The sequence below is a fragment of the Triturus cristatus genome, chromosome 3_1 (assembly GCF_964204655.1).
Source record: "Triturus cristatus chromosome 3_1, aTriCri1.1, whole genome shotgun sequence".
Taxonomy (NCBI): domain Eukaryota; kingdom Metazoa; phylum Chordata; class Amphibia; order Caudata; family Salamandridae; genus Triturus; species Triturus cristatus.
In genome coordinates this window covers 7,796,597-7,823,023 of record NC_140583.1, presented here as the reverse complement: position 1 = coordinate 7,823,023, position 26,427 = coordinate 7,796,597, and the positions used below count along the sequence as shown (strand labels likewise).

Genomic DNA, 26,427 nt, shown 5'->3' with positions numbered 1-26,427 from the left:
GAACGTTCTATGTTTAACTGGGTTTGCTTAAAGTTCTCTCTGAAGTGTCCTTAATCTTTAAAATTCCAACCGCGACTTTCCCATAGAGTTGTACGTAGCTCGCGTCTGTGTTCTCACACTGCACCCATCCTCCGTGGGTCCCCTGTGTCACTCCCCTGGGTGGGTCCTTGGGGTCCCAGCGATTCTATGTGCTCTAAGCACTGTGTCTGGTCAAGTCATGGTTGTTATACCACTTTCTTAGTATATGGTTTGGTCTCCCCCTGGAGCCAACTGTGAATTGTGCTATTTACTGTCGTTCTAGTGATTTAATATTGTGTGCTTTGTTCTCTAATCTCATAAAGAGGTTAGTAGAGAGTGTTTAGAAATAAATACACAGGGCCCGATTCACAGAACTAACCTAAGACAAAATCCTAAACTTACTACCATTTTGGTATTCACAGAAGACACTTACTCACTTCGGTATTCACAGAAGTTAGGAGTCCTAACTTTAGGACTCCTAAATGCCTTCTGTGAATACCGAAAGTCTTAAAATTAGGATTTCTCTCAGTTTAGGAGTCCTAAAGTTAGGAGTCCTGACTTTACTACTACTAAATTGAGAAAAATCCAAATTTTAAGACTTTCGGTATTCACAGAAGGCATTTAGGAGTCCTAAAGTTAGGAGTCCTAACTATACTACTACTAAACTGAGAAAAATCCTAATTTTAAGGCTTTCGGTATTCACAGAAGGCATTTAGGAGTCCTAAAGTTAGGAGTCCTAACTTTACTACTACTAAATTCAGAAAAATCCTAATTTTAAGACTTTTGGTATTCACAGAAGGCATTTAGGAGTCCTAAAGTTAGGAATCCTAACTATACTACTACTAAACTGAGAAAAATCCTAATTTTAAGGCTTTCGGTATTCACAGAAGGCATTTAGGAGTCCTAAAGTTAGGACTCCTAACTTCTGTGAATACCGAAATGAGTAAGTGCCTTCTGTGAATACCGAAATGAGTAAGTGCCTTCTGTGAATACCAAAATGGTAGTAAGTTTAGGATTTTGTCTTAAGTTAGTTCTGTGAATCGGGCCCATATATTTTATATTTCCTTGTGTGGTTCTCCATTCATTTGGTCATTCAGGAGGTTATAATCTCGTAAACCAAGCTGCTTTATATTCCTTCGAGATTTAGCCTCACGACTGCTCTCCATAGCTACCACTAGGATAGCTTTCAATAAAGGTTGTCTTTAACCTAATCATCAATAAGGGTTGTTTGGACTGGTACAGGGTGCCGACTTTAACAAGTGGACAGCATATACCAGGCCAACTTCTCACAGTATAGGGGTCACGGACTGTGAACGTATAGGGGTCACGGACTTAGAACGTATAGGGGTTGCGGACTGAGAATGTATAGGGATCACGGACTGAGAACGTATATGTTTCACAGACTGATAACGTATAGGGGTCAACGATTGAGAATGTATAGGGGTTGTGGCCTGAGAACGTATAGGGGTCACGAACTGAGAACGTATAGGGGTCACAGACTGAGAACATATAGGGGTCATGGACTGAGAACGTATAGAGGTCACGGACTGAGAACGTACAGGGGTCACGTACTGAGAACGTATAGATGTAAAATTACAAGGGGAAGTAAGTTTCTTCCTGTAGTGAGAAGATAGAACCCAAGTTACATCAGTACTTACTTCATAAATTATGAATGATGGTACCCAGTTGTATAGTAGAACCAAGTACAATGCGATATGTCACATGTACCACGGACGGTAAAGTCAAATCCGTCTTGGTCGCACTGAATAGCAAGCTCTGAATCAAGTAAAGGAAGACGATGACAGGAAACAGCGAGAGGTTGTAATTACGGGAAGAGAAAGTAAAAAACAGTGAACACATGAAAAAGGTCGAACACTAAATGTTGTATTCTTTTCAAATTGTAAAGAAAAGATTCCAATCAAGAGACACTAAGATATCAAATAGGAAATTGTTATCATTTTATGAAGCACTCATGTCGAAGAGAGAATACCAAATGTCGTGTTTATATGTAAAATGATCAGTACTTCCCAGGCACAGTGTTGCAAACAGAGAGTTTCCTACCAACCCTAGAAAAAATAAATTGAGAGTAAACAATGAGAGCATGTAAATGAGACATTAAAATCATATGAGAAAAAAAAGAAAACAGAGCAAAGAATATGATGTGCGACGGAATGAGAGAGAGTGGAGATCAATCACAAGACTGGGATAACACGGGTTAGTAAGTCAAAGCATCTGAAAAGCTGTGTCTGGCTCGGCTGAGAGGGAATGCATCGTAAGCTCCACTAGGAAATCAAAGAAAGCTAGCAATGAGCACGATGATACCAACAGAAAAGCATATTGGCTATAAACAATTCGATTACAATCATGAACGAAAATTGGTGTTAAAAACTAATCGAACGTTAAGTCAGCTAATAATGGCCAGAGTCAAAAAACAAAAGTATACCCAATAGTATAGAGCAGTGGTTCCTAAACTGTGCGCCGTGGCTCCCTCAGGAACCGTCCAACCTAGCCAGGGGAGCCGCGCACCAAGCACTTTAATGCATTTAATGTTGAAGGGTCTGTCGGCTTCAGTTAAACTAATTAGACTTAAACACATGATGTTGATGATTTGTATGTGACATGCATAAAGCTGTAAATGTAGTGCTTAATTGATGGCATGTCGACACATGACCTCCATATTTCACAGGATCTCCACGCTCCAACACTCCCAAAGTAAGCGGAAGATGCCTGGTTAATTTTGTTGACTCATTAATACTTTTGTTTTTTTCCAAATGTATTTTACACCAATGCAGGTTATCAGGAAAGTACCGTTGTCCTGCCTACTAAACACACCTAGTATTATGAAGAAGTGACATTTGTACTTGAATCATAGGTACTTCCAGTCCACTCTTCTTTCAGTACACACACCTCCAGACAGGCCTGCTCTCTCCTCGAGCACAGGGAAGTAAAGCACCGTATACAGCATAAGGCCAACATTTGGATGCGAGAAAGAGGGACGTTTAAAGAAGGAGAAAAAAAATCAGAGGAATTAATTTTACTCCGCGTTTATTTAGAGGCAATTTTAGGGAGGAGACAGCCAAAATAAAGCTGTATGTGGTTTGAAAAAATGTGAGGCAATCTGCTGAGACAGGTGTGTTGGCACGTATGACACGGGTAGAAATGGAAGTGCATGCAAATATTCTTCAAGAGCAGAAACTCTTTGGCAATGGGGCCTACACGCATTGGGGTGCTATCTAGCACTGTAAGTGGGATAAAAATGTTTGAGAGGGTACTCTAAAAAAGGCATGGGCCAAGATGTGTAACTAGGAATATTTTACTAGAGGTGCCGCCTTAGTAATACGAAATACCCTGCGTGTATGATTATAATACCTCCATCAGCTTCATTCCAATTATTTTCAGGGAGAAAAAAGCCACCACTCACGAGGCCGGGCTTACATCCCCCCCACCCTCCCAAAAAAGTAACAGTGGGGAGCCACGGGCAATGGCCAATGGGTCGAGGGGGCTGCGGGTTAAAAACGTTTGGGAACCACTGGTATAGAGTCTTGTCAGAGCCATAGCTAGTCGTCTCGTCGAACTGAGTACGACCCTCCAAGTAAATAGAACAGGTAAGTGCTTAGGTATCAATACAAACAAGCATTTGCAATGCAATAGGTCTCGCATTTGTGAGAGTTGGAGCTATTGGCATTGTAAATGACAATGCCTTTTATTTATGCGTTTGAAAACCTGCGAGCGGCGCATAAACATGCACTTTGTATGCATAGTCCTTGCTTACGAGAAGCAAGGCTTGCAGTAAAGGAGACTGCCAGCCTTGCTTCTCATAAGCAAGGACTATAAGTGCTTGTTTAGGCACCGCTTGCAGGTTTTCAAATGCATAAATAAAAGGCATTGTCATTTACAATGCCAATAGCTCCAACTCTCGCAAATACAAGAGCTATTGCATTGCAAAGGAGGCTGCCACGGGAGGCTGAGCGCTGCTTATAATTATGGCGCAGGCCGCGTGCTTGCATCGGCTCTGCTCGGCCAATCGCGCGGGGTGCTAGCAAAGTATTACCCCCTAGATTTAATTGTAAATATGTAACTGTAGCTCACAGAGATAAAGAAGTCAGTAATACGGGGCTTGGCTTTGACACAGACTAGAGGGCGCTTCTTCTGTGAGGTTAGTGAAACTTTGCAGTTTTATGTCTGACTGGTTAAAGGTTAGTGGAGAGAGCCCCCCACTTGCAGCTTTTATGCTGCATATTGGTTATCTCTCCTTAATGTAGCTTTGAAAGAGGTTCAGGGTCTCTAAAGCAACCTGTACGCTCTTTTAATATTTTGTAAAGGAGTCACTCCTCAAGCTGCTTGAGCCACGGCAATATTTTTTACAGCGGCTTATTAAATAAAATAGAATGTGCTCTGTTTATTCACGGTGTCCAATTAAATGCCATGAATTACTTTTGATTTATTAGGGCATCTTATAAAACTAACGACGCTCCTTCGTAGGCGCAGGTTTTTTTTCCGGCTTTGAGAACGGGTTTCTATAGTGTAAGTGTCCCCTCCTACTGTGATGGCTGAAAGGGCTTTTGTTGTGTGAGCATTATTTAATTAAATGGCAGTTGGAGAGACTGTGCGCATGGGAGCAACATTTCATTAACAAAAGGTATGGCTTGTCTCCCTGGACTTAAAGTAATAGGTAGCAATAGCAACAGTGCTTCTTCGTAGTGTGACAGCTGCGAGGGATGTTGAAGTGAACTATTGTAGGGGTGACACATAAAGGTACAGAAGACGTGTAGGCTTTTAGATGTTCTTTGGCGTGTGTACATAATTTATTTAAACGGAAACTTGGTGAGACTGTACGTATAGGAGCAATTTTTTATCAGCAAATACTGTTGACGCTCCTTTGTAGGCGCAGCCTTATTTTTTGCTCCCAGAACAAATTTCTATAGCATAAGTGCCCCATCTTACTGTGATGGCTGCTAAGATGTGTTATGCCAATGCAGTATGTGTGTGTTATCGTCTACTGATAAAGTTGCGCAACACTGCTAGACGCATGCTGCGGATAAAAAAACGAACGTGCTAGTACTTGGCTTCCGTGCTCGTGCACAGTTCTGGTCATGGCGTTTTGCTAAGGATGCCATACACGTGCACAATGTGGTATGTTACCAGTCTGCGAGGAGCAGAGCAGCTGGGAGATTAATATTTTAATGGCGCCAAAAGTGTAAGCTTTTCAATAACAATGTATGAATGTCTAGTTTGTGGCATTTAATTGTTATAAATTCCTAGCGTATTTTTATTAGGACGTTTTAGAGGCGACATATTCAGTATAATTAATAGTGACATTTAGTATAGCAACGGTGTAAACAGTGTTAAAAGATATTAGTGACAGTCAGGCGGACATGCCACAGACGTTCGTGGCCTTTAACGATAAAATCAAGGAATCTGCTGTCTGATGAAGGTGTGGAGCATGAGTACTCGCAAACATATTCCCCGGGGCCTAAATGTTTGGTCTTTGGTGTGACCAAGGGCCACCCTGATGCGAGGTAAGGGTGACGGGGGGGTATAGTGGGTGTAGCGGAAGCGCAGCATGTACATCTAGTGGCTGAAGCAAATTACACAATGTGAATCCAGCAAACCTGGGATGAATCCCTGCTTCCCCACTTGACCAAATCGTGTGATCTTTGGCAATTGTTTCATTTCAATTTGAATCCTTTTTCTGCATTTTCACATATAAGAGGACCTCGACAGATATGGCTTTAGGATGCGCGGTGTATAAAACATTGTTGTCAGGTGTCGGGGGCATGAACTTTTCTAAATTTGTTTGAAAACTTTCACACAAAAAAAACCTTCTGAATGCACTGTTATAATCTGATTTACTAAGGTGAAACAGTTCTACAGGTTAATGAAATACACTTTTTAAATTTTGAAAAGACTATCATATTTCTACACGTTTGTTGTCTTTAAAAATTAAGGTGTTCCTAAATTTAAGGGCCCAGTTACTTCCATAGATGCAATTAACCTTTCAATAAGAGCTTGCTGTTTATTTTTTTATGTTAACGCTGAGTCGAGCCCAGTGCTGCTGTTGCCCAGGGGGCCTCGTGTAAAGGTCAGGAGGGCCGCTTACGGCCCCCGGGCTCTACTTTGAGTATCACTGGTGTAGAGTCACAAACCGCTCGGCTCGGCTGTACAAAGTATAGTCCTCCATGAGTAAGAAATTGAGGGACATATTCACAAGGAGCTATCGCCGAGTCAACGGCGCTTTATCGCAGCCAAAGTTCCGATAAATCTATCGCCCCATTCACAAGCTGCTGTTAAATATTCCACATTTGCAAAGCGCGAACAATCACCCGTAAGGGTCTCTAGGCGCTGGGGGCCGTCAGGAAGATTAAGTAAGCCATTGCCCAGAGTCACATGGTGCTGCCGCCGCGGATCGAACCGTGATCCCCAGATTCTGGAGTCAGTCGCCCTGGCCGCGGCGCTTCACCTCTTCCCTGTGTTAACAGCCCACAGCACCAGTTTATCCGCGATAGCAGCCGCAAAAAACATCGCCACAGAGGACCCGCGCAACTATCACTAATGCGATGCAGAGTGGGCGTTCTCGCGCCAAAAGCCGCAACAACATCACACCACAAAATTCACAACGACCAGCCACATCGGCGATAAAAACACAAAACAGGCATTAAGGCGCGTTAGCACCAGGAAATCTACACCTGCTCTGACCTGTTGTAAAGTCGGATGGCATCCTGCACCACAAAAGGGAGACCAGCCCAGGGCCACACCCGATGGGCAACAGAAGCCATGGAGCCTCTAATCACGCGGCCCGGACACCCAATAGGGCCACAACCCCCACCGACACCACCGCCAGGACCACCCCTCCCTGGCACTCCCCCGACCAAAGACATGCCACATCAGCTACACCCAAACATGCACAAAATAATCCGCCTAACGTCGCACAATCACAACTGGTGACATGCATGTGTCGACACAGAAACGAGCAGCACACATTCACTTTCGAAGCGACAAATGAAACTTTATTAAAATGAACACTGAAATGAAATGAAGACACATGGCAGCTCCCCTCGGGACAATCCATAGGTCCCAGCCTGCAAGACAAAAATCATGATGAGAAGGTGTGTCCTGCGCACATCAAAGGACAGAGAGAGAGTGAAGGGGAGAGAGGAAGAGAGTGGGAGAGAGAAAGAAGAAGAGAGTGGGAGGGGGAACAACCTTTACAACGCAACTTTTACAACGCACTACCATTACAACGTATTTTTTACAACGCATAATCCATTACAACGCATGACATTACAACGCATGACACTACAACGCATTTTTAAAAACTACCTTTACAACGCATTCCATTACAACGCATACTACCATTACAACGCATAATATTACACTATACTATCCAACACTTACCCTACTGATGCACCCCCTGGAGTTAGAATAGTAATTTTTACCCCTATACTATCCAACACTTACCCTACTGATGCACCCCCTGGAGTTAGAATAGTAATTTTTACCCCTATACTATCCAACACTTACCCTACTGATGCACCCCCTGGAGTTAGAATAGTAATTTTTACCCCTATACTATCCAACACTTACCCTACTGATGCACCCCCTGGAGTTAGAATAGTAATTTTTACCCCTATACTATCCAACACTTACCCTACTGATGCACCCCCTGGAGTTAGAATAGTAATTTTTACCCCTATACTATCCAACACTTACCCTACTGTTGCACCCCCTGGAGTTAGAATAGTAATTTTTACCCCTATACTATCCAACACTTACCCTACTGTTGCACCCCCTGGAGTTAGAATAGTAATTTTTACCCCTATACTATCCAACACTTACCCTACTGTTGCACCCCCTGGAGTTAGAATAGTAATTTTTACCCCTACACTATCCAACACTTACCCTACTGTTGCACCCCCTGGAGTTAGAATAGTAATTTTTACCCCTACACTATCCAACACTTACCCTACTGTTGCACCCCCTGGAGTTAGAATAGTAATTTTTACCCCTATACTATCTAATACTTACCTTAAATGTAATTTAATATTATGCGTTGTAATGGTATGCGTTGTAAAGGTAGTATGCGTTGTAATGGTAATGCGTTGTAAAGGTATTTTTTAAAAATGCGTTGTAGTGTCATGCGTTGTAATGTCATGCGTTGTAATGGATTATGCGTTGTAAAAAATGCGTTGTAAGTGCATGCGTTGTAAAAGTGTGCGTTGTAACGTCATACATCCGAGTGGGAGAGAGAGAAGAAGAGAGGGGGGGAGAGTGAAGAAGAGAGGGGGAGAGAGAGAAAAATAGAGGGGGAGAGAGAGAAGAAGAAAGGGGGAGAGAGAGAAGAAGAGAGGGGGCGAGAGAGACAGTGCCGCCCCTGCGCACCCAGGCCACACTGCTCACCTGCTGCCATCGGTGTGTATCCAACCACGTGCCGGTATGTATAGCAGTTCACCAGGTCACACATCCAAGTCATAGCCGCCAGCTGAAACAGAGTCCAGATAAATGACTAGCACAGTACACACAACTGCACAAGACAACAGCGTCTGCCCGCCCATCCACACCCAGGCAGAGGCACCCCAACCTCTCCCGCCGCCCATCGGAGCATGCCTGCCCATGTACACCCAGGCCTCACTGCTCACCTTCCGCCACCGGCGCGTAGGAGGGAGGTCCCACCACATGCCGCTGCAAGCCACAAGCCCAGGGCCCACGGACATGGCACCCTCCACACCATGCAGCTGCGCTCCGCTAGCCAACAGGTCTCACGTTTGGTGCTGGGTCTTGATTACTCCATGGCAGAGGACATACCAGTGCACCCGGCACCATCACAGGCTGCACACCCGCTCAGCCCAATGGGTGCCATAAACTCTGGGATCCCGGAAGCGACGCCACGTGGCGGTAGGCCTGGCCTACACTGCGGTCCAGCAGGGCATACAAAACCTGAGCTGTCCGGACCGCCGGGACGGGGCTTCATCTCAGGCTGCACACCCGCTCTGCAGCTTAACCCCTTCCACGCGCGGCAAATTCCGCCACGATGCGAGGGGGAACGGGGCTGGGCGTGGCACCCAAGTACCCAGGACGGCTCCCGGCCGTCATAAATCACGTGGGCGTGTGCTCATGACGGCCGGGAGCCGTCCGAACTAATTAATTCGCCCGCACAGGCGGGGAATTAGCCGCGAGTGGGCAGAGCGGCAACAGTTGGACGGCTCCCGGCCGTCATGAGCACACGACTGCCGTGACTCATGACGGCCGGGAGCCGTCCTGAGCATGGATGTGGTTAAGGTGCCACTGACTCAGTGCACCCAAAGTCACCGTCCCGTGGTGGGGTGCCTGTGCCGGCCGCAATGCTCTGGGTGCCACTAACCCTGTGCAACCCCAGTCAGCGCCATGTGGTGGCAGACCCGTGCCGGCCGCAAGGCCTCGGGTGCCACTAACCCTGTGCAACCCCAGTCAGCATCATGTGGCGGTAGGCCCGTGTCATGCACCAGGCCTCAGATGCCACTAACCCTGTGCAACCCCAGTCAGAACCACGTGGCGGTAGGCCCGTGTCATGCTCCAGGCCTCAGATTCCACCAACCCTGTGCGCAACAACTCAAGGGCCCTTTATGAATGAGAAGCGTGGAGCCGCCGTCATCCAGTCACCACCGGAAGAGGGGAATGTGACGTCGTCGGCCCCTTAAGTTGGCGGAGTCACATGGCCAGTGACCCCTGTGCCGGATGGGTGTGGTGTGTGTGCAAACCTGCCCTCAGGGAGTCGCTGTGTCATGCTGACAACTAGACCGGTGACCTGCACACCACCAGCGAGTACACCTGCGACGGGTAGCAATGATGGCCCCCCCGCGGTGCGTCATCGGAGTGGTCTGGCCTGCCGTACGCCGTACCAGCGCAGGGCTTGCCACAATGACTCGTGGGCTCGGGGCGTGGTCCAGTCCATGTCCGGACAAGGAAGTGACTGATGCGTGTATCCCTGTTGTAGTGTTCACGGGACCAGGTACACAAAATGCAATGTCGCACCCTCTGACTCGCATCCCACAGGAAGAACATCATTGACGCAAGGGAAGGCACTGCCCCCACATCCACACATCCATTCCGGAACGATGTAAAACATGACACAGCAGTGCGTCACTGGATGTTTATTTGCACATCCAGTGCAGTCCTGCAGCTGGAGCGGTTCAGGTCAATGCTGAGCACACTACACAATATGGGACCGTGGAGGGACAGCCAGAGTCCATCCAGGGATGACATGTACTGCGGAAGAGGAAGGGTACAGTCCGCAGTCTGTCCGCCGTGTCATTGGTCATCGAACAGGATGTGGCAGTCCATATCGCTGTCCAAGATGAGTGCATCGGAGTGTATCGGCGGTCAGTGGAAGGTCATGAGGCCATGTGTGGCACCAAGCAGAAACAGGCCAGATGGTGGACATGGATGCTAGTACCTCCTGATCACAAACCCATCCACGTCTTCGTCCCCGGTTGTGTGCCCTGCCCCCCCTGTGGGTGTTACAGTCCCAGCTGCGGCACTGTGTGCCACTGACACATCAGGGGCCTGGGTGGATACGTCTGCCGCACTGTGAGGCACTGACACACCAGGGGCGGGGATGTGGATGGTGTGGGAGCAGCAGCATTCATCAGCTCCACGCATTGTGGCGGCAATGCCATGATGGAGGTCTGCAGGGCATGATAGATTCCAGCTACATTCCGATGATGGGCAGCGGTGGCTGCCATCCTTTCCGCCTCCATACACACCATGTCCTTCATGAGCCTCTGAATGTCTGTCAGCTCACGGCTGGTATCACTGGAGCCACTCTGAGCGGACAGCTGTTCTACTCTCCGCCTCATGACTCCAGCAATGTCAGTCAGGGCTCGTTGGAGACCATGGGGCAGACATAGACACCCAAGGATGGCGTCCAATTTGGCAGCCATGAGTTCGAACCCCACCCGCACCTGCTCAGCCGTCTCCCTCTGGCTCTCCAGCTCACGGCGTTGGAAGGCCATTTGTTGTTCCTGGGGGACTTGGGAGGGTGCCGGGGCTGTGGGTGCCTCCTGCTCGGTGTTTTAAAACATTTTTTTTTCATTGTTGCATATTTATATAGCACAAACTCTACCCGAAGGTATTGGAGCGCTTTATATGAGCACCGTATTTACATTACACATTCAGGCACAGGGAGATTAAGGGATTTGCCCAGAATCACAGGATGTGGACGCGACCCGAGGCTTGAACCCTGGTTTCCAGCACCAGAGTCGGCAGTCTAGCCGACGGACCACATCCTCTCCACTTGGTGGTGGGTAGGGTCCCACGATGTAGCTGGGCTGCCCTGATCCTGGAGGTGAGTCGCGGATGAGGTCAATGATGTCTTGGAGGGCTTGTGCGTCGATGCTGGTGTTGTCCTCCTCATCATCAGTGAAGAGTGGCTGGGACTGCTCTGCAGGAGGTGTTGAGGATGCCCCTGTAATGTGAAGGGGAGATGGTGTATTACAATGTGTCTACATGTATGTAGCCGCATGGTATAGGTTGACATTCTGACAGCATGGCATTGTACATTGTGACAGTCTGTGGGTCTGTGCGAGGAGCCAGGGTCATTGTGGGTGTGTACTGTGCCCTGCTGGATTGTGCATGTGTGCCATCATGGCCATCTCCACCCCTCCCCCAGTACCTGGTGGTTACTCACCCTGTTGAGGTTGTGTTGTGTCCTGTCGAGCAGCGTCCGGTCCCCCTACACCGGCCTAGGTATCCACACTGATGACTGTCGACACCAGCTCCTCCATGTCATCCAGCTCCAGCTGTGGCGCTGGGCCCCCACCTCCGGTCTCCATTGCTGCCTTCTGGTTGGCGGAGAGTTTCTCCTTGGTCTTCCGCTTGATGACATGCCATCGCCTCTTGACCTCGTCCATTGTCCGCTTGTGCTCTCTGACGGCATTCACCATGTCAACGATGTCCCGCCATATTCCAGTTTTGGTGCCCAATGAGACGTTGGAGGTGACGAATAGTTGTTGATGGCGTTCCATCACCTCCATGACTATGATCCTGTTCGCCTGCGGACTGAACTTCGTCTTCCTCTTCTTCTTGTCCTTGCCCTTCCTTGTCCCCGAGGTCCCAGGCTGGTCGTCCGAGGTGCTTGTGGGGTTGCGCTCGTCCTCTGCGCCTGCTCCAGCTGCCTCCATGGTGCTTGGGTGTAGGTCAGTTTGTGTGTGGGTGTTTTTTCTACTTTTAAGGTGATTTTTTTGGCCTGCCAGGTGTGTGTTGCAGGCCTGGCGCTGGTTATCGCTGATTTCCTCATCACGCTTTGGCCCATTGCTTGTTTTTTGGTGTGGTTTGTGTTTTTATCTCCGTCGTGGTGGTTGTATCGCGGACATTGTCTGCGGTGTCAGCGGACTATCGCATGGTACCACCTTGGTGTGAATTCCACGTTGACAAGTGGTTTATTTTCCCGCGATGGGCTGCGATATTGGAAGTTGCGTTACGCTACTCTTGCGGTAGAATGACCACAGTGTAAGTATAAGGCCCAAACAATAATTGGTGGAGGAGTGTGGCTCAATGGTTAGAGTGGCAGACCCTGATGCAGAGTTCTGGCCAGGGACCAGGGTTCGATTCCCGCCTCGGCGGGGCTCGGGCTCAATTTCCTCAGACCTGTCAATTCTCGCCTCGGTGCCTATTCTAATCACGGGCCCCACGCTGCAACTCTGGGCAATAGCTTGCTTAGCCTCCACACCGGCCCCAACAGCGCTAAGGATGCCTGGCTTCACTCTGGGGGTGCCCAGGAGTGGACACTTCACAGGGAAAGCCAGGAGGGGTTCCACAGCGGTATGAGTATCAGCGCCAGGAAACCGTTGGCGACACCGCAAGGTGTCCGTCTGGTGACAGTGCGCTCTATAAGTACCTTGACATTTACATTTACAATAATGACCAACACGGTTAGGTTAGAACACATCAAACAGTATGAAAAAAAGGTTGGGTGGTGCAAAACTAGAGTGCAACAGATTGTACAGATAATCCTCTGTAGGTTCGTAATTTTGAAGAATGACAGAGTGATTCTTGTCTAAAACTTGACATGTACAATCCTGGAACAGTCTTACGTACAGATACAGTACAGTAAGGTCCAAAATGTAAAACTACAAAGCGATATAAACACAATATGGTGACATCTGTCGTAAACGTACATAACATACATCACACAATATAATGGCGTCTGTCGTAAAAGAACATAACATGCATCATGCTGTATAGTGAACTGGTTAGAGTGTAGCAAAACTCAGAGTGTAATACCAAATGTCAAATTCAAGTACATGGATCATACAGTAATCTTGAAAGAAGATGTAAATTGTGTGAAAACATTCACAGAATACTCCTGGACTGGTATCTAAATAGTCAAAGTCTACCGAATCAGTCTGTAAGGAATGCATGGAATTCCCTGTCCGCGTTTTGACCCATGTCCACTGCCCTCGGTTTGATTATCCATGTAGTTTCCAACCTTCTCAGGACAAGTGTTCTGTCACCTCCTCGAGGGTTACACACAGCCATAGCTATGCCATGACATTTTATATGGATTAGTTCTGGGGCCGCATGGACAGAATTGAAGTGCTCTGCGAGGGGATAGTTGGGGTTGTTGTTAATCACTCTAATATGTTTTCGAATGGGTTCCTTAAGTGGTCTAATAGTACTGCCTATGTAAATTAAGCCACAGTTACATATGATACAGTTTAGTGCTGCAATTGATTACTGCCTACTATGATGTACGTATGTTGTGTTGTAGCGAAGGTTGGTGGTTTTGTTAGCAGCATATTGGCATACGTTACACTGTGTACATGTGAAAAAGCCCTTAGGTTTGTCTGATAGCCATGTATTACCTTGATGTTGTGACCTAGGTGGGTTGTAGCTGGGGCACAGTATATTTCGCTGGGTGGTGCCCCAACTATACGTGATTCTGGGTTTCAGAGTGATGTACTTGGATATCGCCCAGTCCAGATTAAGAAGATACCAGTACCGATGGAGAATTCTGTATACATCCTGACCATGGGGGTTGTAGCTGGTGATCAGCGCTAGTTTGTGTTCGCTCTGTTTCTTTTTCACTTTGTCCACTAAATGGGGCTGGCGCTGTTTGTTCAACATTTTGTATCTGGCCTGGTCTAACACCTTGTGTGTGTATACCCTTGTCATAAAACAGATTTAGTTCTTATTAAAACACAGCAGGTCGTGTCCCTCCCTGTGGTGCATGTGCTGCTAGTTTAAATCCCGTTGATCATACTCGTAAAGAAGTTTCAGGCTAGGTTCTGGAAGCCATCTGGCATGGTAAGGTGCGGACCAGGGCTTAGGTAGTCCACAAAAGCAGTCATGCTTTGTACTGTTTTGTGTGGTGCAAAAAAGGTTTTCATGCCTCAGCCTGACACTCTGGAGAGACATAGAGCAGACAGTGCCAGAGTGACTATGGTCATGGAAAGGTTCCCTCCCTTGGAGAATCAACAGTGCAACTTATCAAGCAGGTAAAGTCTGGTCTTCTGAGGGACAAAGGCTATTCCATTGCCCCTGAAGATGTCCTGAGAGGCACAGGCTGTGACATTCCCCCCAGAGATGCCTTCTGCAGAACAGACTTAGCTTCTGTCCATGGTGAGCCTCATTCTGAAGGGCAAACACGGCTGCATGTATTTGTAACTCTCGCTCTCAGAATCTTGGAACTAACCTGTGAGTATTCTCTTGCCAGAGAACTTCCCGGCGCTCCCTCAGAAGAGGCCTAGAGATCCAGCGGACACCCCAGGACTGAGGCCTGCAGCCGCCACACTCATTCAGCCACTGACTACAGCTTCAGCTGCCACGCACAGCAGTGAGCACCTCACCTCACCCTTGTGGGCACCTTGTACGCTGGCGATGCTTCCCAGAATGAAGTAAGGATTGTCCTCGGCACTAGTATGCACAGGGTTAGAGGCAGAATGTAAAACACAGCACAGGAGAACTGATGGAAACAGATAAGCAAGACACTGTGATGAGATGAGTCTGTCAGCACAGGTGTGCACAGGTTAAGACACTGTGATGAGATGAGTCTGTCAGCACGAGTGTGCACAGGTTAAGACACTGTGATGAGATGAGTCTGTCAGCACGAGTGTGCACAGGTTAAGACACTGTGATGAGATGAGTCTGTCAGCACGAGTGTGCACAGGTTAAGACACTGTGATGAGATGAGTCTGTCAGCACGAGTGTGCACAGGTTAGAGGCAGAATGTGAAACACAGCACAGGAGAACTGATGGAAACAGTTAAGCAAGACACTGTGATGAGATGAGTCTGTCAGCACGAGTGTGCACAGGTTAAGACACTGTGATGAGATGAGTCTGTCAGCACGAGTGTGCACAGGTTAAGACACTGTGATGAGATGAGTCTGTCAGCACGAGTGTGCACAGGTTAAGACACTGTGATGAGATGAGTCTGTCAGCACGAGTGTGCACAGGTTAAGACACTGTGATGAGATGAGTCTGTCACCAAAAGTGTGCACAGATTAGAGGCAGAATGTGAAACACAGCACAGGAGATCTGATGGAAACAGATAAGCAAACCACTGTGATGAGATGAGTCTGTCAGCACAAGTGTGCACAGGTTAGAGGCAGAATGTGAAACACAGCACAGGAGAACTGATGGAAACAGATAAGCAAGACACTGTGATGAGATGAGTCTGTCAGCACGAGTGTGCACAGGTTAAGACACTGTGATGAGATGAGTCTGTCAGCACGAGTGTGCACAGGTTAAGGCACTGTGATGAGATGAGTCTGTCAGCACAAGTGTGCACAGATTAGAGGCAGAATGGGAAACGCAGCACAGGAGAACTGATGGAAACAGATAAGCAAAACACTGTGATGAGATGAGTCTGTCAGCATGAGTGTGCACAGGGTTAGAGGCAGAATGTGAAACACAGCACATGAGAACTGATGGAAACAGTTAAGCAAGACACTGTGATGAGATGGGTCTGTCAGCACGAGTGTGCACAGGTTAAGACACTGTGATGAGATGAGTCTGTCAGCACAAGTGTGCACAGATTAGAGGCAGAATGTGAAACGCAGCACAGGAGAACTGATGGAAACAGATAAGCAAAACACTGTGATGAGATGAGTCTGTCAGCATGAGTGTGCACAGGGTTAGAGGCAGAATGTGAAACACAGCACAGGAGAACTGATGGAAACAGTTAAGCAAGACACTGTGATGAGATGAGTCTGTCAGCACGAGTGTGCACAGGTTAAGACACTGTGATGAGATGAGTCTGTCAGCACGAGTGTGCACAGGTTAAGACACTGTGATGAGATGAGTCTGTCAGCACGAGTGTGCACAGGTTAAGACACTGTGATGAGATGAGTCTGTCAGCACGAGTGTGCACAGGTTAAGACACTGTGATGAGATGAGTCTGTCACCAAAAGTGTGCACAGATTAGAGGCAGAATGTGAAACACAGCACAGGAGATCTGATGGAAACAGATAAGCAAACCACTGTGATGAGATGAGTCTGTCAGCACAAGTGTGCACAGGTTAGAGGCAGAATGTGAAACACAGCACAGGAGAACTGATGGAAACAGATAAGCAAGACACTGTGATGAGATGAGTCTGTCAGCACGAGTGTGCACAGGTTAAGACACTGTGATGAGATGAGTCTGTCAGCACGAGTGTGCACAGGTTAAGGCACTGTGATGAGATGAGTCTGTCAGCACAAGTGTGCACAGATTAGAGGCAGAATGGGAAACGCAGCACAGGAGAACTGATGGAAACAGATAAGCAAAACACTGTGATGAGATGAGTCTGTCAGCATGAGTGTGCACAGGGTTAGAGGCAGAATGTGAAACACAGCACATGAGAACTGATGGAAACAGTTAAGCAAGACACTGTGATGAGATGGGTCTGTCAGCACGAGTGTGCACAGGTTAAGACACTGTGATGAGATGAGTCTGTCAGCACAAGTGTGCACAGATTAGAGGCAGAATGTGAAACGCAGCACAGGAGAACTGATGGAAACAGATAAGCAAAACACTGTGATGAGATGAGTCTGTCAGCATGAGTGTGCACAGGGTTAGAGGCAGAATGTGAAACACAGCACAGGAGAACTGATGGAAACAGTTAAGCAAGACACTGTGGTGAGATGAGTCTGTCAGCACGAGTGTGCACAGGTTAAGACACTGTGATGAGATGAGTCTGTCAGCATGAGTGTGCACAGGGTTAGAGGCAGAATGTGAAACACAGCACAGGAGAACTGATGGAAACAGTTAAGCAAGACACTGCGATGAGATGAGTCTGTCAGCACGAGTGTGCACAGGTTAAGACACTGTGATGAGATGAGTCTGTCAGCACGAGTGTGCACAGGTTAAGACACTGTGATGAGATGAGTCTGTCAGCACGAGTGTGCACAGGTTAAGACACTGTGATGAGATGAGTCTGTCAGCACGAGTGTGCACAGGTTAAGACACTGTGATGAGATGAGTCTGTCACCAAAAGTGTGCACAGATTAGAGGCAGAATGTGAAACACAGCACAGGAGATCTGATGGAAACAGATAAGCAAACCACTGTGATGAGATGAGTCTGTCAGCACAAGTGTGCACAGGTTAGAGGCAGAATGTGAAACACAGCACAGGAGAACTGATAGAAACAGATAAGCAAGACACTGTGATGAGATGAGTCTGTCAGCACGAGTGTGCACAGGTTAAGACACTGTGATGAGATGAGTCTGTCAGCACGAGTGTGCACAGGTTAAGGCACTGTGATGAGATGAGTCTGTCAGCACAAGTGTGCACAGATTAGAGGCAGAATGGGAAACGCAGCACAGGAGAACTGATGGAAACAGATAAGCAAAACACTGTGATGAGATGAGTCTGTCAGCATGAGTGTGCACAGGGTTAGAGGCAGAATGTGAAACACAGCACATGAGAACTGATGGAAACAGTTAAGCAAGACACTGTGATGAGATGGGTCTGTCAGCACGAGTGTGCACAGGTTAAGACACTGTGATGAGATGAGTCTGTCAGCACAAGTGTGCACAGATTAGAGGCAGAATGTGAAACGCAGCACAGGAGAACTGATGGAAACAGATAAGCAAAACACTGTGATGAGATGAGTCTGTCAGCATGAGTGTGCACAGGGTTAGAGGCAGAATGTGAAACACAGCACAGGAGAACTGATGGAAACAGTTAAGCAAGACACTGTGGTGAGATGAGTCTGTCAGCACGAGTGTGCACAGGTTAAGACACTGTGATGAGATGAGTCTGTCAGCATGAGTGTGCACAGGGTTAGAGGCAGAATGTGAAACACAGCACAGGAGAACTGATGGAAACAGTTAAGCAAGACACTGCGATGAGATGAGTCTGTCAGCACGAGTGTGCACAGGTTAAGACACTGTGATGAGATGAGTCTGTCAGCACAAGTGTGCACAGATTAGAGGCAGAATGTGAAACGCAGCACAGGAGAACTGATGGAAACAGATAAGCAAAACACTGTGATGAGATGAGTCTGTCAGCATGAGTGTGCACAGGGTTAGAGGCAAAATGTGAAACACAGCACATGAGAAATGATGGAAACAGTTAAGCAAGACACTGTGATGAGATGGGTCTGTCAGCACGAGTGTGCACAGGTTAAGACACTGTGATGAGATGAGTCTGTCAGCACAAGTGTGCACAGATTAGAGGCAGAATGTGAAACGCAGCACAGGAGAACTGATGGAAACAGATAAGCAAAACACTGTGATGAGATGAGTCTGTCAGCATGAGTGTGCACAGGGTTAGAGGCAGAATGTGAAACACAGCACAGGAGAACTGATGGAAACAGTTAAGCAAGACACTGTGGTGAGATGAGTCTGTCAGCACGAGTGTGCACAGGTTAAGACACTGTGATGAGATGAGTCTGTCAGCATGAGTGTGCACAGGGTTAGAGGCAGAATGTGAAACACAGCACAGGAGAACTGATGGAAACAGTTAAGCAAGACACTGTGATGAGATGAGTCTGTCAGCACGAGTGTGCACAGGTTAAGACACTGTGATGAGATGAGTCTGTCAGCACAAGTGTGCACAGATTAGAGGCAGAAAGTGAAACGCAGCACAGGAGAACTGATGGAAACAGATAAGCAAAACACTGTGATGAGATGAGTCTGTCAGCACAGGTGTGCATAGGTTAAGACACTGTGATGAGATGAGTCTGTCAGCATGAGTGTGCACAGGGTTAGAGGCAGAATGTGAAACACAGCACAGGAGAACTGATGGAAACAGTTAAGCAAGACACTGTGATGAGATGAGTCTGTCAGCACGAGTGTGCACAGGTTAAGACACTGTGATGAGATGAGTCTGTCACCAAAAGTGTGCACAGGGTTAGAGGCAGAATGTGAAACACAGCACAGGAGAACTGATTGAAACAGATGAGCAAGAAACTGTGATGAGATGAGTCTGTCAGCACGAGTGTGCACAGGTTAAGACACTGTGATGAGATGAGTCTGTCAGCAGAAGTGTGCACAGATTAGAGGCAGAATGTGAAACGCAGCACAGGAGAACTGATGGAAACAGATAAGCAAAACACTGTGATGAGATGAGTCTGTCAGCACAAGTGTGCACAGGTTAGAGGCAGAATGTGAAACACAGCACAGGAGAACTGATGGAAACAGATGAGCAAGACACTGTGATGAGATGAGTCTGTCAGCACGAGTGTGCACAGGTTAAGACACTGTGATGAGATGAGTCTGTCAGCATGAGTGTGCACAGGGTTAGAGGCAGAATGTGAAACACAGCACAGGAGGACTGATGGAAACAGATAAACAAGACACTGTGATGAGATGAGTCTGTCAGCATGAGTGTGCACAGGTTAAGACACTGTGATGAGATGAGTCTGTCAGCATGAGTGTGCACAGGTTAAGACACTGTGATGAGATGAGTCTGTCAGCACGAGTGTGCACAGGTTAAGACACTGTGATGAGATGAGTCTGTCAGCACAAGTATGCACAGATTAGAGGCAGAATGTGAAACGCAGCACAGGAGAACTGATGGAAACAGATAAGCAAAACACTGTGATGAGATGAGTCTGTCAGCACAAGTGTGCACAGGTTAGAGGCAGAATGTGAAACACAGCACAGGAGAACTGATGGAAACAGTTAAGCAAGACACTGTGATGAGATGAGTCTGTCAGCACGAGTGTGCACAGGTTAAGACACTGTGATGAGATGAGTCTGTCAGCATGAGTGTGCACAGGGTTAGAGGCAGAATGTGAAACACAGCACAGGAGAACTGATGGAAACAGTTAAGCAAGACACAGTGATGAGATGAGTCTGTCAGCACGAGTGTGCACAGGTTAAGACACTGTGATGAGATGAGTCTGTCACCAAAAGTGTGCACAGGGTTAGAGGCAGAATGTGAAACACAGCACAGGAGAACTGATCGAAACAGATGAGCAAGGCACTGTGATGAGATGAGTCTGTCAGCACGAGTGTGCACAGGTTAAGACACGGTGATGAGATGAGTCTGTCAGCACAAGTGTGCACAGATTAGAGGCAGAATGTGAAACGCAGCACAGGAGAACTGATGGAAACAGATAAGCAAACCACTGTGATGAGATGAGTCTGTCAGCACAAGTGTGCACAGGTTAGAGGCAGAATGTGAAACACAGCACAGGAGAACTGATGGAAACAGATAAGCAAGACACTGTGATGAGATGAGTCTGTCAGCACGAGTGTGCACAGGTTAAGACACTGTGATGAGATGAGTCTGTCAGCATGAGTGTGCACAGGGTTAGAGGCAGAATGTGAAACACAGCACAGGAGAACTGATGGAAACAGTTAAGCAAGACACTGTGATGAGATGAGTCTGTCAGCATGAGTGTGCACAGGTTAAGACACTGTGATGAGATGAGTCTGTCACCAAAAGTGTGCACAGGGTTAGAGGCAGAATGTGAAACACAGCACAGGAGAACTGATGGAAACAGATGAGCAAGACACTGTGATGAGATGAGTCTGTCAGCACAGGTGTGCACAGGTTAAGACACTGTGATGAGATGAGTCTGTCAGCACGAGTGTGCACAGGTTAAGACACTGTGAGGAGATGAGTCTGTCAGCATGAGTGTGCACAGGGTTAGAGGCAGAATGTGAAACACAGCACAGGAGAACTGATGGAAACAGTTAAGCAAGACACTGTGATGAGATGAGTCTGTCAGCACAAGTGTGCACAGGTTAAGACAATGTGATGAGATGAGTCTGTCACCAAAAGTGTGCACAGGGTTAGAGGCAGAATGTGAAACACAGCACAGGAGAACTGATGGAAACAGATGAGCAAGGCACTGTGATGAGATGAGTCTGTCAGCACGAGTGTGCACAGGTTAAGACACTGTGATGAGATGAGTCTGTCACCAAAAGTGTGCACAGGTTAAGACACTGTGATGAGATGAGTCTGTCAGCACAAGTGTGCACAGGTTAGAGGCAGAATGTGAAACACAGCACAGGAGAACTGATGGAAACAGTTAAGCAAGACACTGTGATGAGATGATTCTGTCAGCACGAGTGTGCACAGGTTAAGACACTGTGATGAGATGAGTCTGTCAGCATGAGTGTGCACAGGGTTAGAGGCAGAATGTGAAACACAGCACAGGAGAACTGATGGAAACAGTTAAGCAAGACACTGTGATGAGATGAGTCTGTCAGCACGAGTGTGCACAGGTTAAGACACTGTGATGAGATGAGTCTGTCACCAAAAGTGTGCACAGGGTTAGAGGCAGAATGTGAAACACAGCACAGGAGAACTGATTGAAACAGATGAGCAAGACACTGTGATGAGATGAGTCTGTCAGCACAGGTGTGCACAGGTTAAGACACTGTGATGAGATGAGTCTGTCAGCACGAGTGTGCACAGGTTAAGACACTGTGATGAGATGAGTCTGTCAGCATGAGTGTGTACAGGGTTAGAGGCAGAATGTGAAACACAGCACAGGAGAACTGATGGAAACAGTTAAGCAAGACACTGTGATGAGATGAGTCTGTCAGCACGAGTGTGCACAGGTTAAGACACTGTGATGAGATGAGTCTGTCACCAAAAGTGTGCACAGATTAGAGGCAGAATGTGAAACGCAGCACAGGAGAACTGATTGAAACAGATGAGCAAGGCACTGTGATGAGATGAGTCTGTCAGCACGAGTGTGCACAGGTTAAGACACTGTGATGAGATGAGTCTGTCAGCACGAGTGTGCACAGGTTAAGACACTGTGATGAGATGAGTCTGTCAGCATGAGTGTGCACAGGGTTAGAGGCAGAATGTGAAACACAGCACAGGAGAACTGATGGAAACAGTTAAGCAAGACACTGTGATGAGATGAGTCTGTCAGCACGAGTGTGCACAGGTTAAGACACTGTGATGAGATGAGTCTGTCACCAAAAGTGTGCACAGGGTTAGAGGCAGAATGTGAAACACAGCACAGGAGAACTGATGGAAACAGATGAGCAAGGCACTGTGATGAGATGAGTCTGTCAGCACGAGTGTGCACAGGTTAAGACACTGTGATGAGATGAGTCTGTCACCAAAAGTGTGCACAGGGTTAGAGGCAGAATGTGAAACACAGCACAGGAGAACTGATGGAAACAGATGAGCAAGACACTGTGATGAGATGAGTCTGTCAGCACGAGTGTGCACAGGTTAAGACACTGTGATGAGATGAGTCTGTCACCAAAAGTGTGCACAGGGTTAGAGGCAGAATGTGAAACACAGCACAGGAGAACTGATGGAAACAGATGAGCAAGACACTGTGATGAGATGAGTCTGTCAGCACAGGTGTGCACAGGTTAAGACACTGTGATGAGATGAGTGTCAGCACGAGTGTGCACAGGTTAAGACACTGTGATGAGATGAGACTGTCAGCACAAGTGTGCACAGGTTAGAGGCAGAATGTGAAACACAGCACAGGAGAACTGATGGAAACAGAAGAACAAGACACTGTGATGAGATGAGTCTGTCAGCACAAGTGTGCACAGGTTAAGACACTGTGATGAGATGAGTCTGTCAGCAGAAGTGTGCACAGGTTAGAGGCAGAATGTGAAACACAGCACAGGAGAACTGATGGAAACAGAAGAACAAGACACTGTGATGAGATGAGTCTGTCAGCACAAGTGTGCACAGGTTAAGACACTGTGATGAGATGAGTCTGTCAGCACAAGTGTGCACAGGTTAGAGGCAGAATGTGAAACACAGCACAGGAGGACTGATGGAAACAGATGAGCAAGACACTGTGATGAGATGAGTGTCAGCACAAGTGTGCACAGGTCAAGACACTGTGATGAGATGAGTCTGTCAGCACAAGTGTGCACAGGTTAAGACACTGTGATGAGATGAGTCTGTCAGCACGAGTGTGCACAGGTTAAGACACTGTGATGAGATGAGTCTGTCAGCACGAGTGTGCACAGGTTAAGACACTGTGATGAGATGAGTCTGTCAGCACAAGTGTGCACAGGTTAGAGGCAGAATGTAAAACACAGCACAGGAGAACTGATGGAAACAGATGAGCAAGACACTGTGATGAGATGAGTCTGTCAGCACAAGTGTGCACAGGTCAAGACACTGTGATGAGATGAGTGTCAGCACAAGTGTGCACAGGTCAAGACACTGTGATGAGATGAGTGTCAGCACAAGTGTGCACAGTTCAAGACACTGTGATGAGATGAGTGTCAGCACGAGTGTGCACAGGTTAAGGCACTGTGATGAGATGAGTCTGTCAGCACGAGTGTGCAAAGGTTAAGACACTGTGATGAGATGAGTGTCAGCACGGATGTGCACAGGTCAAGACACTGTGATGAGATGAGTCTGTCAGCACGAGTGTGCACAGGTCAAGACACTGTGATGAGATGAGTGTCAGCACGGGTGTGCACAGGTTAAGACACTGTGATGAGATGAGTCTGTGAGCACAAGATCCTCCTCTTTCTTCCTGTGTCTGTGTGTCTGTCCTAGCAGTATACACACGCGCATGCACACCAGACATTGAACAAGACACTGTCATAGAGTGAATCTGCATAAGGCTGTGATGAAGTGATTCTGTGTCATTTTGTGTATGTGTGGACACACAGATGCATGAGAGATTATGGTAGAGTGAATCTTTCTGTACAAGACTCCGTGTGTGTGTGTGTGTGTTTGTGTGCCTGCGTGTGTGTGCGCTTGTGGGTGTGGGTGTGGGTGTGTGCGAGTGTGTGTGCATGTGTGGGTGCATGCTCAAATATAAAACACTGAGATGGAATGAATCTCCATGCACGATGGACTCATGTGGGGTGACTGTGTGCAGAGCAATGTAAACAAGGCACTTGTGGGTGTGAATCTCTGTGCACAAAACATGGTGGCACACCATGCACTTGACGCATTTGCCTGCATGGTGCGGAACCCTGGAAGTCACAGATCCTGGGAGGTTTAGGAAGGCATCAACGCTGCACAGAGAGGAGCTGGGAGTTCTCCTGAGTGTTGGCCGTGATCTGCCTCGGTCCATACGAGAAGTTAGTCAGTTGTAGCGACACTAGAAACCTTTAAGCTCTCTTTGCATTCCTTATGATATGGGCAAGAATTGTCAGCTGTGGAAAGCCCCTTTTGCGTGGACCCCTTCATGCTTAATAGTTGCATGGTGGATTCCACTTTCTCTAAAGAGGGGTATCACTTCAGAATTTATGCCATTTGGCACCTGTACGGAAATGTCCCTTTTTGGATGTTTACCCCCATGTTTTTGGACTGATGCTGCTGGTTTTTCTACTCTGACTGTGCACTGAGGCCTTCTTACTCTTAAACTGATATGTCAAGGAGGAGATGGCCTAACGGCTAGGGCGGTCGACCTTGAATCAGGGGAACCGGGTTCGAGTCTCGGCAATGACGCTGAACATCCTGTGATTGTGGGCAAATCACTTAATCTCCCTTCGTGTAGCACTGTCGACACCTTGATTCTTTAATATTTTATGCGCATACTGATTATCATAATATTCCGGAAAACGACGCATGCGCTGCTGTGTCAGACAGAAGAGTCATTGCCTCACCTGAGGCTCATTAACGTTTTCCCGGTTGATATATAAGGAGCCTGTCTGCGCGTCAGACACTTACCTCCGGCTACAGGATCTACCAGACCTGGAGTAGCGACGGAGAGGTGAGTGTCAGGCTGCGTTCACATTGTGTTCCTTCAATTTCCGATTTTGGGCTGTTTCTGATGCTGCCTTTTCATCAGGCCCTAGCTGTGCGCTCGCTCTTTGGTATCTCTATTCAATCTTGAGATGCGTTTTCCTGGCACCACTGTTTGGACTTTATGTCTTACATTTGGAAACATTCCTACAGTTAGGCAGTTTACTTTAAATAAAAATTTGTTCCAGATGCATGCCATGTCCAATGCGAAAAGGGTTATCTTTCATGGCTCTGAAAGCTGTATCCCCTTTTATTAAATATTTGCAAGCTGGCCTTTTCTGTACCCCTTGAAGGCTTCCATTTTTTATCTTTACAGAATCATTCCCTAAATCAAAATGTTTAACACCTGCTTTGAAGCCTTACGATATTTTACTTTTGGCTTTTTTTCAGGTAATAGTTCTTCATGAAACAGACGGACCGATGATTTCGTCCGTATTCGATATCCTTTTTTGTTTGCATCACCTCCACAACAGCAGTAGCATCATTTTTTAGGTCCTGACGAAAGCCCTGTCCAGGTATGGACTGTTGAGGCTGAAACATGTTGACCACTATCATCCACCACACCAAAGCGGTTTAAATCCATACCGCAGGTGCACTGTTTTTTAATCCTGGCAGTGGGCATATCTGAATTAAAGATAGTTTTATGCTCGTTAGTCAGTTTTAGTTCTCACCTCCCTCACGTTGTTTTTTTCTTTGCGTCTTGCGCCCTCACTCACACCACTGCTCTACATATGTGGGTTTAGAACACCCTTCATACTCCTAAAACATCCCAGAGCTCCTCCCTCTCAGAGAGGGGGTTGTAGCCCTCAAAGAAACTAGGGGTTTCCTTTGGGAGGAGAATCCCATATGATGAAGCATGTCACCTTTGGTGAGTTAGGGATTTCGTCCTGTAAAGGGATCCGCCCACAGTTAGTTCTGTGAGCATTAGTCAATGATTCTGTGTTGATTTAATTAGTCATTATGTTGTGTGTAGATTTAGATTCCGTATATAGGTTTCCCGATTTATGCCCTTATAGAGGTACAATTCACATTGCCCTTATTTGGACATAAAAATCTGGCCTTTATATAGACATTGTCCGTACAAACCAAATACAGGCATGGCCACCTACATCCGTCCATCCAAGTCACAACGAATTCTTGGAAAACAAGACCCTTAAACCTTTAGGAATTTCCCTCCGCTTGAATATTGATTTCTCCAAGAACTCATTAAGTATGCATGAACATCTATTCCTTAGGGGTTCATTCATGACGTTCCTCTGCCCGACTTTTACGTCAATACTGGCATTCCTAGACACCT

General features: G+C 47.2%; 1 protein-coding gene across 5 annotated transcripts in view; it reads left to right on the top strand.

Moving 5' to 3' along the window:
* AGBL2 (AGBL carboxypeptidase 2) overlaps nucleotides 1–26,427 on the top strand; it is a 1,238,365-nt gene that overhangs the window by 1,147,885 nt on the left and 64,053 nt on the right. For all 5 annotated transcript variants that reach the window (XR_014979319.1, XR_014979321.1, XR_014979320.1 and 2 more), the window contains exon 21: nucleotides 14,708–14,888. Coding sequence is in view for 2 of the 5 variants with exons in the window: in XM_085646520.1 (XP_085502646.1) it covers nucleotides 14,708–14,888 (181 nt within the window). In the remaining 3 variants the exon portion in view is untranslated. The remainder of the gene's footprint in view (nucleotides 1–14,707; nucleotides 14,889–26,427) is intronic.